Source organism: Triturus cristatus, chromosome 2_2 (genome assembly GCF_964204655.1).
Source record: "Triturus cristatus chromosome 2_2, aTriCri1.1, whole genome shotgun sequence".
Lineage (NCBI taxonomy): Eukaryota > Metazoa > Chordata > Amphibia > Caudata > Salamandridae > Triturus > Triturus cristatus.
Genome location: NC_140582.1, coordinates 1,036,217,980 through 1,036,235,571, shown reverse-complemented (window position 1 = coordinate 1,036,235,571; position 17,592 = coordinate 1,036,217,980). Strand labels below are relative to the sequence as shown.

The window sequence follows — 17,592 nt, the reverse complement described above, 5'->3', positions numbered from 1 at the left end:
GTGGCACAATCAGTGCTGCAAACCCAAAAGTAGCATTTGATTTACAGGCCCTGGGCACATGTAGTACACTTTACTAGGTACTTACAAGTAAATCAAATATGCCAATTGTGGACAAACCAATGTTACCATATTTTAAGTAAAGAGCACATGCACTTTGGCACTTTTTAGCAACGGTAAAGAGCCCAGATTCATAAAGCCAGCAAAAACTAAGTCAGCAAAACAGTCAAAAACAAGAGGATGGAAGGCAAAACATCAGGGGAGACCACGCCAAGGATGCCAGGTCTAATAAGACTCTATCAAGAACCCAGCACTTCTGAACCTGTGTCTGTCCAGCCCCAGGATACTTTAATCCAAGTAGCAGTGCACTCTAGACATATAAATAAGTATTATATGCATTCACTTGGTCATAAACAAACCGATTCTACTGTAGAGAAATAAAAAATTCCAGAGACAAAAAAGTTTTCAAAAATCATTGCTTATTTTAATTACATGTACTATCAAATTAAGTGCAAAATGTACAAAAAGAGAACACTTTATTGTAGCCAACAGCTATTGATTTTACCACAATGCCTACTTTGGCTGGCACATCTTTTGCAGTGAATAGCTCTCAATCAACACCATTTCAAATGATGTCTTCTTGTAAAAATGTCAAAGACTTGCAAGATATAATTATTGTGGCTCGCAAAGAATTATCTTGCATTGCAAAACAACCGTGGGTAATGTTTGCTAGGGAAATCACATATATATCTAGTCGTGGGAATGCTGTTTTTTTTTTTTTGGATGAGCGTGACCATCTTCTGATGCTTATAGTTGGAAGAAGTTCTGAAAACGCTAACCTTGATAATGGTAAAAGAATGCAGTACCTTCCTACGCAGTAGAATATTGGCATGGATTATGAGGTTGAACAGCAGACCTCGCTCTCAAATACACTCTTTAGAAAACAGCTGAAATTGTGCAAAATTATTATCAATGGAAAGGAATGATCTGTGGTTCCAACACAATATAACACTAAACAATCTTACAGCTATGTCAGAATATCTCCAGTTCTCCATCAGTGCAAATGTAATTTCCTTTTAAATTGATTAAAAAGACAAACCTAGAAGATATTTAAATTACACGTGGAGTCAGGCAAACAGACAAATGTCTTCTTGGCAAATTGTAAAGGGTTAAGTATGGACATCACAACTACTATAGTGATGAACTTCATAGTTCATTGTGTGTTAGCCCCTCTCTGGATATTCTGCCTGTTAAGTCTTGAAGGTGCTTCTTTACCTGCAGAAATGAAAAAGAAAATGAGTGTATAGTTTACAACACTGACCCATTAAACTCAGTCTTCGAAAGAAGATATAATCAATATTTTTCTCATATAATAGAGGAGCAGAGTCCAACAACAGTAATCCTGCACCCAGAAGCACAGATATCGATGGGGATTGGTGAGTGTAGGATGTGAAAATCGCCCACTCCAAGTTTACCCCTGAGAAACGTGAAATAATACCAACAGATTTTTCAACACTGATAACTGTGTTCTTTTGCACTTCACTGGCCCATTTTAACAGTCAAGCATTTTACCTGCTTTAAAATGACTGAATGGTTGGGGAGAGGGACACTTAGTACTCGGAAATTCCAGACTATAAGCAGACCCAGACTGGGAAAAGCAAAAAGCTCTGGCAGGTTGCAGCTTGACGACCCTGGGAGGTGGGGCGATAATGCAAAACCAGCCCCCAGTAAGAAAACCGGCCCCGCAGGCACAAATCCAGCCCCCACCCCTCCGGGGAACTGCTAAGGTCAGTCCGGCCCTGACTATATGCGATCCTTTTACATATGTGTGCATATGTATGCAAGTTAAGGGATAAACCATACCCAAAGACAGAAACTTTCTGGAAGACATCTCTAACACAAACATATGGTTTTGTGTTAAAGAACAATAAACCCAAGAAAGCAGAATACCTTATTACACAAATCTGAGTGTTGTAACATTTAGAGTCCTCAAGCAGATGCCTGTGTCTCTGTATGGACTTTACACCCTCCTGCTCCGCACCCACTTTTGCAGGATGTGATATCCAATGCCTCTAAAATGCCCAGGAGTGCACTGGGGAAATCTCCTGTGCAATACTCAATGCAAGAACGGATGACACCAGTAACCATGTGAACACCACATTGATAGATGAAATCTGTGACCATATGAAGTCACTAATCGATTTCTGCTGCAGGCAATAGGCCCAATCACATAAGCAGGGTTCAGTTTATATTGGAAGAAGTGATGGAATGGATGGTGGTAAAACGTTTGTGGATACTCACATAGATTTTGAACTCTTCCTCTCAAAAATGTGAGGAAAATGCATGCTTTTAACCAAACGTTGGCACTTGCAGGGCATTCTGGGAAAGAAATATAGTAGTATCCACTTCCAGTCACATCATCCTAGACTCCCCTGTCTAATTTGTGGTGGCTGAGCCAGGCCCTACTGAAGCTAACCACATCACCAAAATGGATCCATTGGAAAGGCAAAATCTTGATCTCTCCATGTTGCGTTTTGGGGCCTTTCTCATCATATACAACAGGCCCAGTGTGGTAAGGGACTCCACGTAGACCAAAGCAAGACTTAAGTTGTTAATGTCACATACGGCATGCCACGCCCATCTGGCACGGAGTCCGACTGCAACGGACTCATTGCCTTTCGAATCCCTGCCAGTGTCCGCTCCACACAGGTTTAAAATACAAATAATAACATTGAGAAGCGTCTTGAAGAGTGCCTTGAGACACACTGCATACATCGCATCACCTTCCCCCTTTAAAAAAAACTAAAACAAATTTACTAAATATACATTAGATTGCAAACATAAAAACGATGTATTAAAACAATAGTTCCTTAAATACATAGGAGGTTGCAATTGTGAGAACATACTAATATTCTATATAGTCTAGTGCCTTATAAAGTCATCAAACATCTTGAGAACCTTCCTGATGTGTGACCCTATCGCCACTTCTTTACCTGTACAATCCCGGTCATCATGACCCAATCTATGGGTAACACTTCATCAGTGGCTTCATTACTCTGTCCATGAACATTCTTTTGTTCAAAATCTAACTGCAGCCAATGCACCCAGTCATGCTCGTGAATAGATACATCACTTTTTTATTGCTGCAGGTTATTAGCTTGCTCTGGTGTTACCTTCACCAATGATGAATGCTGCACCTTTGCTAACTTTGCTGTATTTTACAGGTATGGAAAACATAGATTCCCCTTTTTTAACCTCGAAGGGTTTCCTGATTAAAACCCAGTCCCCCATTAACACATTAATCTTCTCAAACCTACATTTGCCGTCAAAGTTACATTTTGTTGTAAATAATATCTCCAAGCCGGTAGAGTTCAGGAGAAGGAGTTTATTCCAACGGATCCTTCAGCCTCTTGCTCTCAACCCCAACATTCTAACCCAGGCTTCAGCCCCAACGTTCTACAGCTGGGCAATCCCATGAGGGGGGGAAAGGAGGGAAAAGGGAAAGAGGGAACGGGACAGGTTACAACACATCTCCCTACTATAAGGAGAAAGTTAAAAACACGCATAATTAGATTTGGATAGACATTCCCAATTACCTAAAATGATAAAACAAGAAAAACAGGAGAAATGCAATACCATAACAAATCATATCACGGAGTAACCCACCACAAAGATAGAACATGAGCATAAAGGAAAAATGAATTGACTGGAGTTACATCTTGTATTCAGCTTGCCAACTCGGGGGTCTACGTACTCTTGCAACTTTGTGCTCATCTCTAAGGGACGTTTTGATGCTTTGATCGTCTCCACTGGTGGGATGGGAACCAGAGATGCTGGGACAACCAGCTATGTTGTCCATGCTCCATGTGCTACCATCTTCTAGTGTTACAGAATTGTTGTCAACACGAGTTATCCTCAGTGGTTTGGAAAATGAGGAGATCTTGGATTTAGACAGAAAGGGTTTCTTAACGACCACCCATTGGCCATCTTTCCACCATTTTTTGGAAACTCCCCAACGTCTGTCGTACCTGTGCTTGTATTCTTGTTGATGTTGTTGAGTTTTCCCCAGCACAGAATCTCTGTCCACCCAAACAGGAGATCCCCCATTTAGCCAGTTGGGAGTGAGTTTAGAACCAGGGTTCCTGCCTTTGAGTGAAACAAACGGGGAAACTCCTGAGACAGCATTGGGAGTCGTATGATACGAGCACAGCATTTTCCTAATGGCCTCCTCCACTGGTACCTGTGAGCTCAATGCAAGCTGAATAGTGTCTTTTATCATCCTGTTTGCCCTTTCTACCAACCCATTAGCTTTGGGGCAGTAGAGCGGGGACCTAAGATGTGTGATGGATAGTGTGGACATAAACTGCTTCATTTCTTCTGAGGCGAATTGGACCCCATTGTCAGTTATCATAACTCCTGGTATACCTTCTTTAGAAAAGGTATCTCTCAAAAAGTTTATCAACGAAGCAGTAGTGATGGAAGATACCATTTTCGTTACTATCCAATGGGAATGGTAGTCAATGAGAACAAACATGAACCTATGAGAATGGTTCAGAAGATTCAGGGGACCAATTATATCTAAACCCAATTTGTCCCAAGGTATGGTGGGGAATTCTACTGGGAAAAGTGGTGATTTGCGGACAAGTTTGGTTTTGTCACTGGAACCACAGGCCACACAACTCTTTACTTGATCCTCCACTAGTGAATCCATACCGGGGAACCAGTAGTACTGCCTGATCTTGCTTTTCGTCATGCTTCTACCTGGGTGGCCCTCATGTGCGATCTGAATTATACGTTCATACATATTTTTTGGAGGAATGATTTTATTTCCTCTACCACTTAGGTCTTTTACAATGGACAATTCATCTTTCACAGACCAGAATTGACGGATAGATACCGGCACTTCAGACTTGTTTACAGGCCATTCTCTGCAAATCATGTTTTTTAATGCACCGAGGTCACTATCTTCTCTTAAGGATTTCTCCCATTTCTCACGATTGATGGCCGGAATTTCAACCAAAATGATGGTCTCCTCCGGTGGGTTTTGTATAGGATCACCTCTGGACACAGGTAGTCTCGAGAGACAATCAGCTACCCTATTGTCGATTCCTGGAACATATATCATGGAGTAGTTGAACCCTTGTAGATTCAGTACTTATTTAGATATGCGTGGAGTGACATTTTCCAGGCGTTTAGTGGAGAATAACGGAAGTAATGGTTTGTGGTCCGTTCTCAATGAAAATGGTATACCCCACAAGTAATACTTAAAGTGGTTTATGGCCCAATAGCAAGCCAAGGCTTCTTTTTCTATTGTAGAGTAGTTTAGTTCAGCATCTCTCAATGTTCTTGAAGCGAAAGCTATCACGGTTTCTTGTCCATTTATCCTCTGCGTAAGTGAAGCTCCTAACCCCTTCATGCTAGCATCTGTGGTCAGAGTGGTTTTAGCATTGGGGTCAAAAGCACTCAGAATAGGTGCATCAACGATGGCCTCCTTGATGAGTTGTAAAGCTGATTGACACTGTTGATTCCACTCAAAATTAGATCCTTTCTTCAACAACTCTGAGAGGATGCACTTGATCCGCAAAGTTTTTGACGAATTTGGACATATATTCCGCTAAACCCAGAAATGATTTTAGCTCATCCTTGTTGTTTGGCGCTGGGGCTAGTTTAACAGAATCCACCAAATTGGATTTGGGTTGGATTCCCTCACTTGAGATAGTGTGACCGAGATAGACCACTGATTCCACCCCGATTTTGCATTTGTCTTTCTGAGTGGTGAAACCAGCTTTGCTGAGTCTGGACAACACTGCTTCCAGAGTTTTATTATGCTCTTCTGCTGATGAACCATGAATCAGGATGTCGTCTTGGAAACAGAGTACTTTCCCAAGACCTTGCAGTATGTGTTGCATGACACGCTGGAATACTGCCGCCGCAGATGCCAGACCAAAAGGCAACCTGGAAAACTGATAAGCCCCGTGCGGGGTTATGAAAGAAGTGAGGTTTAGGTTCCGGATGGAGAACGACCTGGTGATATGCTGAGGATAGGTCTAGAACTGTAAAGATTTTAGCCCCATGGATGGCAGACAGCATTTCGTTGATGTTGGGGAGAGGGTATCTGTCCACCCAAATATTAGAGTTCAAATCCCTAAGGTCAACACATAGACGGATACCTTTGCTACCACCCTTAGCGGCTACAACGATGGGCGCCAACCATTCTGAACTCTCAATTCTTTCTATGATATTGTCCTCTTCCAATCTGTCCAGCTCTTTCTTGAGTGGTTCTCTTATCAAAAGTGGGATGGACCTTGGTTTGTGGACGATTGGTTTGGCATTATCTTTAAGTTTGATTTTGTGAAGGAAACCTTTTAGGAGTCCCAGTTTGTCTGTGAATACCTCTGGAAATGTATTGCAAATTTCCATCCCAATGTTGGACCTGTCAATCAGGTACACGGGTTCAGGTGCATTGGGGTCTAGTTTGATTCCTAAATCCTTTTGATGTTTCCATCCAAGTAGATTAGAACTATTTTTTGTGATGTAAACCTTCCCCACGGTCGATCTGTCTTTAAAGTCAATGTTCATGAGTAGCATCCCTACAAGTGGTATGGGATCTTGATTATACCCCCTGGGTTGATGTCTGGAGGCAAAAGACTATACATACGTGCCCCTGAATTTGCTTGAAACGTGGCTTCATTTACGAGTGTATATGGGGAACAAGTGTCTGCGTAAACCTCATACTTAATATTGTCCAGCAATATTTCGCACTTTGGGTAGGAAGAGCTACTGCATTCAGAAAAGTTGGAAACTTGGAAAACTATATCTTCGCTAGGGAGCTGTGGATCAGGATCACTCAAAATCATGTGGGTGACATTTTTTTTTGCATCATGACACACTTTAGAGAAATGGCCTCTTTTCTTACATTTGCTACACATAACGCCTCTTGCAGGACAATTAACACAGTTGGCTAGGTGATTGGGATTACCGCACCTGTAGCATCTGGGTTTGTTACCAGTTGCAGTGTGTATTTCAGGATCAGAAAGTGGAGGCTTGTGTTTGGTGACTTTACCAGAAATCTTGTGTACATAGCTTTCCGCTACTTGTCTAACCTCAACAGCTTCCTTCATCTTGTTCATGCAATAAGCTGTATGCTCTATACTTTTAGCAATATCAATAGCGTGTTTCAAATCTGGGGCTTCAGCTAGGAGTCTTTCTTGTATTTTTTTGTTACTAGTACATCTCACCAGCTGATCCCTAATTAGAGACTCAGTTAAAATACCAAATTCGCAAGTAGAGGCTAAACCCCTCAAAACAGCTATATAATTTATCACTTTTTCATTTTTCCCTTGAACACGCAAGAAAAACTTGTGACGTTCTAAGACAATATTAATCTTGTCCCCAAATTGCGCTTCCAATTTCAATAATGTTAACTGATAAACATCATGTTGGACATCTCCCTCGCCATCTGCCCCCACATTTACATTTTCAACAATAGAATCAGGTAGGTCATCAAAAATTTCCCTCCCCTGCTTCCCCAGCTTGTGCAGAAGGACATGTTGTTTGCGCACAGCAGAAAACCTGTCACCACCGATGGCAATAAGATAGGATTCAAATAGGTTTACCCATTTTTTCCATGGAATCAGGGGATCCCCACTATCATCAAGGAACGAAGGAGGTTGAGACATTGCAAATGCAGACATAATAGCTAAACGTGGGAAAGAGGAGAGCGGAAAAGAAATAGAAAGAAAAGGATAATAGAGCAAAAGAGAAAGCGAAAACCAATGGAAGAGAAGAGGAGACAACAGCAAAGAACGCTGGTAAATCCACAAAGTGTGGTAATAGTCAATCAACAACCAGTCAGGAATTGTGACCAAAAGTATCATTACGTGAGCTGAGCCTGTCAGCGATAAAATCGTAGCAGGCTGAAATCATCAAGTACGAGGAGAAATTATAAGCAGGAGCGTCAATTTCAACACACGCTGAAGGTGAATAATTAGGTTCCCCCAGCAGGAGGAGCACAGCCGGTGACGATGAGGAAAAGAGTAGTGTCTCGATAGCGGGCGTCATCCGTAGTTTTAGTCACATGTGAGGGGCGGACCCACGAACCAATGAACTTCCCCTTCAGGAGACGGAAGGTAGAACAAACGCCGATACACGAACACCCCACAGTTATTCCAGGCAAGCGAAAGAAGCCAATCAGCGGGACGTGAGTGGTTGCACAGAAGCAGGTATTGATCCGTAGACCTAAACAGCGCCGGGCTTACAGGCTACGGAGGCAGTCAACTTCCCCCACAGGAGTGGAGAGCAAGAACCGATCGCCGCCTCAAAGCAGTCACAAAACAACCCGCATCAGAGATCACAGGCAACGAGGCAATCGCTCCCTCAGCAAATCACCAGCACGAAGAGAACGGGCCCTCGCAGCGTAAGTAGGTGCACCACGGCAGGCAGCAATCCTGATTAACAACAGCGCTAGAGCAGCTGTGCAGCAGCTTGCTTCAAAGGGACTCACCAGTCACGGAATCAGCAGGATAACAGTCGCACCGGTAGACACAGGTGGCCATACAAGGTGAGCGAGCAGAGTAAACTTGCGACTGGAGCAAGGAAAGTCACAGCTCCATATAAATGATGGACCAGCCAGCGACCAGGAGACCAAACGAAAGGCAGAATCACACTGGGGAAAGGATCCAGACCGTCCCCAGCACGGTAAGTTGAACTCGTCGCCAAAAAGATGTTGTAAATAATAACTCCAAGCCGGTAGAGTTCAGGAGAAGCAGTTTATTCCAACGGATCCTTCAGCCTCTCGCTCTCAACCCCAACATTCTAACCCAGGCTTCAGCCCAAACGTTCTACAGCTGGGCAATCCCATACGGCGAGGAAAGGAGGGGGGGGAAAGGAGGGAAAAGGGAAAGAGGGAACGGGACAGGTTACAACACATTTCATGGTTGCTTGTCTCATAGACACCTTTGGTGCAACGGTTTCTGTACTAGGCTTCCCTATCTTGGCATCGCATTGCTGTTCTTTCAACCACGAGGGGAACAGAGAAATGTACACCTCCCTGCCTCTAATCAGCGAGAAAGCTGTGACCCCCGTGATACAGTGTGGAGAAGGGGTGCCTCAAATGTCACCCGTGGCCTGCCGCGTGCATCTGGCACGGAATTCGACTGCAACTGACTCGTTGCCGTCCGAATCCTCGCCAGTGCCCGCGCCAAGCATGAGTGTAAAATACAAGTTAAAGTAACAGCATTGAGAAGTGTCTCGAGGGGTGCCTCAAGACACACTGCATACATCACAGCCAGCCACCCAACTGAGGTGCAATTCTATTAGGAAAAGTGTGGGAATACAGAATTGTATAACACTTGTGTGATGTTACATGCAGTTTCCCAACACGGAAAAGCAGAGAAAAGGTTAAGGTGAGGTACTGTTTATTCAGACACCTCGGCCACCGTCAACTGCAGATAGCCTCTGGGCTCCCAACATTCTATCCTTATTACATCCCTAACATTCTAGAGTTGCAACCATGCCCACACGGTCACATATGTCACAACTAATTATCAAATGAATTTCTTACAGTTTCTGGTTTTCAAATGTATGCCGATGTGCAAGAATGAACACATTTTGCGCAAAATGCCCTTTGACTGATATAATAGTTTGGTTAACAGCAAATTCAGAGTTGTACAAATAACCATTATTCTTTAATTCAAAATCTTGGGCACATTAAAAAAATGTATAGGTTTTCCTAATGCCCATTTTTCTTTTGTTAGATTTTACCATACGATAGCTTTGCTGGTTCACCCATAGGGTTCATACCGGTTTTCACCACAACCTGCCAACAGGCAGAAACAACCAAAAACAAAGAAATAAATGGACTTCCAGTTAAAAAACAAGCATTGCAACAGGTCTCGCCCTCGTTTAAGTTAAAGAATTCTGTTTGTAATTAGGTGGCTTTTTAGCTTTGCTTTTATTAGTGTTTTTCAAACTTTCATGTACATAACATGCATATGTATATATATGCATGCATTTATATTTGTATTTATATAGATAAGCAGATGTATATATATATGTTTATATATGTGTGTGTATATATATATATATATATACATACATATGCGTATGTATGTATATGTATGTGTATATATGTATATATATATATATGTGCGTAGAGAGGTAGAGGTAGAGAGGTAGAGAGTGGTAGAGAGGTAGAGAGTAGTAGAGAAAGATGCAGAGAGAGAGGTAGAGTAGAGAGTGAGTAGTAGAGAGTGAGTAGTAGAGAGTGAGTAGTAGAGAGTGAGTAGTAGAGTGAGTAGTAGGAGAGTGAGTAGTAGAGAATAGTAGAGTGAGTAGTAGTGAGTAGTAGGTAGTGAGTAGTAGAGAGTGAGTAGTAGAGAGTAGTAGAGAGTAGAGTAGAAGAGAGTGAGTAGTGTAGAGAGTAGTAGAGAGGGTAGTAGAGAGTGAGGTGAGTAGTAGAGAGTGAGTAGTAGAGAGTGAGTAGTACAGAGGGAGTAGTAGAGAGTAGTAGAGTAGTAGGTAGTAGAGAGTAAGTAGTAGAGAGTAAGTAGTAGAGAGTGAGTAGTAGAGAGTGAGTAGTAGAGAGTGAGTAGTAGAGAGTGAGTAGTAGAGAGTGAGTAGTAGAGAGTGAGTAGTAGAGAGTGAGTAGTAGAGAGTGAGTAGTAGAGCAGTAGAGAGTAGTAGAGCGAGAGTAGTAGAGAGTGAGTAGAGTAGTAGATAGAGAGTGAGTACTAGAGAGTAGTAGAGAGTAATAGAGAGTAGTAGAGAGTAGTAGAGAGTGAGTAGTAGAGACATTTGGAGGTGTTTATTAGGGTTCGGGCTTGAGTCGCCTGCCGAGACACCCCCAATTTAACTGGCGTAATCTGTAGAAGCACCCCGAGAAGTACAGCAACTTGCCAGTGTGTCTAGTGAAACACGGGTCCAATTCCAAAGTCATCCACACGCAGCCGGGGAACTGCACACATAGCAACACCCCCCTCTGCGCTGTAATTGGCAAGCCGGGTTTGTTACATGGACGGCAGAGACACATTTCATTTTAAATATTAACAATCATCCGCACAGAAAATAGGAAATGCAATTAAGGCTGGCATTTGTAGTTGCTCGCAGGCACATTCTGTCAACGAGCATGCCCTTGTCTGTAGTCCTGGTGGATTTTATAGTAAGTGGGGTGGAGTAATGTCTATGGCCAAGCCTACGACCTATAGATAGGCTGTAAGAGACGTTTGGAGAAGTCCCAACACTGACGTTCCGTGTGCTTGTAGAAAGCATAAAGTGACGGATCCGCATTTAAATGTAAAACCTTAAAGGCGAATGCCTGTTTCTTAGCTTTTCACGTCCTTCTTTTTCTGTTACCAGAATGTTTCATATAGCACTTGCCACCACACTTTTACCATTTATTGTTCTCCAAACCCATCGATACTTTATTGTCCTCAAAAAGATGTCGCGCCGAGTCGGCCCTACCACTGAACCAGTGACAAAGTCCTAGCACTGACAATTCTCGTCCTCGGATGTTACCAATCAGTAGCCCATTTGGCCCATTTGCAGCAGAGAGCCAAGCTGGCCCAGCCACCACCTTCCCGTCACTGTGGGGTCCATGCCACTCCCGAGCCGCGCTTCTAGGAGCTCTCAGACACTCGAGGGTCCTCTCTGCTCTAATGCATTCACCGCGCATCTGAGAGGGAAGGGCGGGCAACCTGTGTATAGATTCGATCCGTCCATAAGAGGTACAGAAATAGTGTTTGTACTTTAGCATTGCCAAAGCTGATTGTGAAGTGTCACTCACGGCTACCCCAACCCCACACACGCTTCCTGCGCCCAATCGCTTTTGTAATTCATGTACTTTTTTGGGGTGTTAATTCTAACCCGGCACATAATTTTACTCCGAGGTATATGTATTATTCGTAGTTTTATCGAATTCCGCAACATCTATTAATGACTCCTAACATGTCCGTTTGAAAGCAATCACTTTTAAAATATGCATTCCTTACATTAGATGAAGGATGGGTTGATGGCAGAGGTTGGAGGGAGGGGGGGTACTGGGGCAAAGCGGGGGCAGTTCATTAAGATGTAGTGTTATATGTGCGGAAGTAACGTTCGGAGTGGCTCAATTGCTGGCCTCTTTGCGATTGCAAACCTGGGGTAACTGCATCTTAAATACTTAATTCTGGACTCAGCACTTTATCCGGTGTATCGAAGTGTAAATGTATGAAATGTTAAAACGGCAGTAAAGCGTTCCGTTTAGTTTGACCCAATCCCATTACCCAGTGGGTACAATAATCTAGCCTCAACAGCCCACCATCACACCACTCTGTGAACAGCATTTTATGATCATGGTGCTCCTGTCGTGCTATAACCCGTCTGTTAAAAGCCCGGGCAGGTTGCGCCCCCCGGCACTGTCTGTGTGCTATCTCAACCACCTAAATAAGTTTGTGTCTATGTATAAACACACATGCCAGTGCCACACAGTAAATAGTTTCTTGGTGCCCACTGCATAGTCGTCGTGTTTGCCCACGTCACCATGGCTCATATCACCGCGAAAGGATGAAAGGCAGAGTTGACCACTCTGGGATTCGAAAGCGTTGCTTTGTTGGTTTGTTTTGGCTAGGTGTATTAGGGCTTGAATTTACTATTTCTTCTAATTGCTTAATTATTTAAAGTGGTACTGATGCAATTACACCACCAACAAACAGATTTAAAATATACTCACATTTTTTAACATAGATTGAAACGCGTTCCGATATTGAAATAGTTGTCTATTGTGAACTTTAGGTCTTAGCTAGCGCTATTAAGGTTATTGGCCTATGTCAGGGCTTTTGTATTTAATTCAATTATTATTATATTTTAGCGATTTTGCATCAATAAAATATGCATACATTCCTATGCCCCTCGGTCACACATACAGGTGGACGCAAAATTCTCATACCTGAACTTTCCAAGCCATTTACCTCCCATGAAACTATACAAAGTAGGTCATTTATATGATGCATTATAAGCCTAGTTATCGTGTTTTAAACTTACATTGAAAACCATGTCTGAGAGCGCTAAATTTTTTTGCATGTTCTGTGTCTGACACAGACACCCTCGATCAAATGATGTCATAAGTGACCCAGAGTACAGTTGTTGTAGATTAACACGCTGTGCACTGTTAAATGCAAAATGCGATTTTTTTTTCTTTTGGAATCTGATTTAGCACCCCAATGACTGGGTAAGCCGTTTACACCTTCTCAAGCGTGCGTTTCCTTCTGTACACACTTGTTGCTCTTTGGGGCAAATTCCCACCACAGTAAACGCTAAAGTATGGTTAACATTGGTCAGACACCGTGACGACGCAGGGACCTTCACTGCTGATCACTGTCTTCTACAGAGGCAAGTGAGAGAGCTGAACACACAGACCAGGCACAATGTTCCTCTAAATAATGAACAAGGGAGGTCGGCCATGCTGGCGCACAGTGCACGCACGCGCGCATGGCGGCGTGCTTTCACTTTAAACTGCGTTTAAAGTGAAAGCATGCTGTGTTTAAAGTGCGCGCATGGCGGCGTGTTTAACAAGATGGTGGCGGACTGTCCACTGTCCTTACATGCACGTGCATGCTGTTAGGTTTGGACAAATGGCGAGAGCAGTCATCTTTGTCCATCCCTGCACGTGCATGTAAGGCTTTCGGAGAATCGATTCCAAAAGTTACTCTCAATAGCGAGTGCAGCGCATGCGCTGCCTTCGCTAGGCGAAACCTAAAAACCATGAAGTCAAAAAATAATCCACCTTTTCCTGAAAGCTGGGAGGAAGGTGATCTCAACACAACCAAACTTTTGTTGTTGAAATATATAGAAAAAAAACACTTTCTTTCACATTTTCCACATTATTCACAAATCCCACACAATTTTGTTATATTTTGGCTATTTTTTGGTTCCCCCGGGAGAATCCACAAACCCTGGGTACCTTTACAATCCCCAACATGCGGGAAAAATTGTGCTAATGTGGCCTGGATACCTTTTGTGGAAATAATTACAAAATGGTAACTGAGCAAAACGGCTCAAAAGTAAAGCATAAATTAAAGTCCAGGTATCAATTCAGTATTGTAGTCTTCTTTTAATTCAAGCTGTTCAGATCTTTGTCTCTTGTTCCAATACAAGATCTTCCAAAATATGCCTTCAAGCCAAGCCAACACGTGTTTCATCCTGACAGCTGTAAGGCATGGACTTAATCAGGGCATAATTGCAACAAACGAGTTGGAAGAAGTAAAGGTACAGTTCAAAAAAGGATCAAGCACTTCCTCTATGATCCTAGACATATCGTGGCCACGCCACTATTGCCATGTGAGGGCCTTTGTCATGCTGTTCGAAGGATGTGAGGATAATAATTGGACCTGATATTTCAAAGATAGAAGCTGAGATATTTTCATTTTGACTGTACCTATGGAAGGAATGTGCACTATTTGTCTTGGATCATAGAGGAAGCGCTTGATCCTTTTTTGAACTGTACCTTTACCTCTTCCAACTCGTTTGTTACAATTTTGCCCTGATTAAGTCCATGCCTTACAGCTGTCAGGACGAAACACGTGTTGGCTTGGCTTGGAGGCATATTTTGGAAGATCTTGTATTGGAACAAGAGACAAAGATCTGAACAGCTTGAATTAAAAGAAGACTACAATACTGAATTGATACCTGGACTTTAATTTATGCTTTACTTTTGAGCCGTTTTGCTCGGTTACCATTTTGTAATTGTACTAGGTGGGCATTGCTCACTAATTACGACGTGAGGTGGTCGTCGTATTGTTAACCTTGGAGCAGTGGCTTTAAGTGAGATATCTATTTCTTCTTTAATTTTCACTCCCCTGCGCAGATTTTCCCCACCACTGTTTCTTTTGTTGTTTACCTTTTGTGGAAAGTAAGTTATCAAGGCTTGGACCACAGTGCCCAAAACATTTTTAAAAAAGTCTCAGCATTTAAAACTCAGTATTACAGGGGTTAAAAACAGTGATGGCAAGACAAAGATCTGCTTTGCACAGTGAGTGTTGTGCAGCAATGAAATAAAGGACAGACAGAACTCTTAAAATCCAATGTTAATCAGCTCCACAGTGATATCATAAGCAGCAGCAAAGTCTTTACAAAGCAAGCAGATAACAGGAACAGAGGAACTTTCATAACAGCATGCGCAGCCAGCTGGTCTACAAACCTTATAACCCAATTCTTTCGTCTTTTCGGCCAGCATGGTGTATTTCTCTTTGTTTCTTAGTAGATGTTCTTTGTCACCGGTCTTTTCGACGTGCTTTAGTTTTTCATGGGAGATTTCCAGCTGTTTCTGATAATGCTGGTGCTTCTCAACTTTTGCTTCAAAATGTTTTAGCTCCTCCTAGAATGTGAACAAAGTGAATCTTATATCAGAATGAAACGTGGGCGGGTGTGCAAACCTTTCAGAGCACCCAACTTTAAAAAAATGCATCAATTCTCCCATTCTATTTGATGCTCTCATTCAATTCACTTCAAAGAATCTTCATATAATATAAATGCTGGAAAAATAAAAACGACGACTTCGCAGGCAATTGAATCTTGTAACTGGTCAAGAAAGGGCTGAACAGCATCTCAAAGAATACTGTACACAGCAGGAACAATATACTTCTGCTTGAATGTGGGTCAATAGATTAAAAAAAAGGGAAAAAAATTGCTTTTATACAAGTTGTCCTATTTTAGCTGCAATCCCATTAAGACAGGATACATATGGATTCTGTTTTCAAATAATGAAGATCACATTTGTATTTATCATGATCAAGATATGAGAGGACAAGTGAGTGGTTGTTTCCTCTGCCCCCAACATGCCACCCTAAGTCAGGAAACAAGGGAGCGAGGCAAATAAACAAATATGAAAATGCAGGCAAACTGTAGGAAGTTGGCTTTTTATGTAGCAGTGCCTATGTAAGCGCACACCATACAAAAAGTACAGACAACCCTTATTGGTTTACAGGGCTTAAATGAATAATTCCAAGTGCTCTATTTATAGTGGTGTGGTCGAGCAGAAAAGGTTCATCAGAGGGTAGTGTGAGGCATTTGTTGCGCACAGAGTTACTAATTTAGAAAAATGACACCGATTTTTCCATATTTTTAGACACCAAGATTATCGGAATCAGGTAAGGACTTTCAGAGTTATAGATTTAGTAGAAATAGAAAATACAGTCAAATAACTGTTTTTGAGGTATGAACCTTGAACGCGGATATGTTATCCTTTGGTAGAAACATACACTGCATAGATATACTTGCAAACTATTTTGAAGGATGCCTTCTAGGACTTAAGGTGCTTAGGGGCCAATGTACAAGAAACCACCAGCAGTTCGATTTTACCGGACTTGGGATGTCCGGGTGCAGAGGTGCTGGCCGCATTGGTAGCCTCCAGCACTATGTGTTAGAGTCTATAGAAGTACCTGCAAAGGAAAGGCTGCAAGTGGGAGCTCTTGAGGGTCTCTGGACCACAGGAACAAAGTCAGTTCACGTGAGCCTGGGCTCGGGTGCAGAGGTTTTGTTGTCCGGTGGGTCGCTGTAGTTAAGAGGCTCTCACCTGGCTATGGTGACCTGGAGAGGGAAAGAAAACAGGGCAGCAGGGCCACTCTTGACGAAGGACTCGTGAATCCTGTAGTCACTTGACGGCAGCTCCGGCTTATGGCCCCGTGCACGCACTGATCCTGCCATCCGTAAATGTGGGCGGCTGCAGGTCGCCTTTGGGGACAACACCTGCTCGAAGGTGCAGCTGCTAAGCAGCGTGAGAGCTGGGAGCCAGAGGAGATGCTGCCCCAAATAATGGCAGCAGCCGAGTCATGGCGGCGGTGGGTGGACGCTGATACTGAGAAAGCTTGCTGCTCACCTCCAAACACTTTCCCCTGAGGGTGCAAACCGGAGGGCTGGACAAAATGGGGTGGGTGGCTGGACAAAATGAGGTACGTGGCAGACACGCCAGAGGCGCTGCTCCCGATTGGGGGTGGGGGGAGGGGTCATGAATTGAGCCCTGCAAACAGACCTGGAAAGGACAACCCTGGGGATGTCTGGGGATAGACCTAGGCCTGACACATGCCTGGCCTCCTTCTTTGACTCCCTGGGGAAGACGGACCTCTGGAGGGAGGAGCACCTGGAGAACAGACAACACAATTACGCTGCAAAACAGATGTGGTCCATGTCCAGACAAGACTGCCTCCTGACACCCTGACACTTATTGCATGGATTTTCCCATACATACAATCTTATCATGAGGCAGTTCGGACCACTCACTACTGACAACGCAACTGACTACCACGGGGGCAAAGGGGGGACTGGAAGCTAGACCCATAGAAGCTCCGCGTGACATCATCAGCGTTGTGTCAGTAACCACTTTCGGCACAAAGGAAGCTCTAGTGTAAACAACCAGCTTGTCTGGGTAGATGTTCAGGTATGGAGGCTTGGATGATAAAGCCTGAAGTTCACAGAAGTTATTGCCACCACGAAGGCCGTCTCGATGGTAAGGAGTCTGAGAGGACAGTTGACCAAGGGCTCAAACGGAGTGCACATCAGGAATGTCAGGACTAGATTAAGGCCCCACTGAGACATGATGAAGAGTGAAGAAGGAATCATACTGCA

At 43.2% G+C, this 17,592-nt stretch overlaps 1 protein-coding gene across 1 annotated transcript in view; it reads right to left on the bottom strand.

Moving 5' to 3' along the window:
- Positions 1–456: 456 nt before the first annotated feature.
- The window catches only part of LRPAP1 (LDL receptor related protein associated protein 1), a 140,829-nt gene continuing 123,693 nt past the window's right edge, over positions 457–17,592 (bottom strand). Inside the window, exons 7-8 of the mRNA XM_085642489.1 lie at positions 15,170–15,346; positions 457–1,272 (exon numbers count right to left, since the gene is read on the bottom strand). Of these exons, the coding sequence (XP_085498615.1) occupies positions 1,204–1,272; positions 15,170–15,346 (246 nt within the window). The 3' untranslated portion in view covers positions 457–1,203. The remainder of the gene's footprint in view (positions 1,273–15,169; positions 15,347–17,592) is intronic.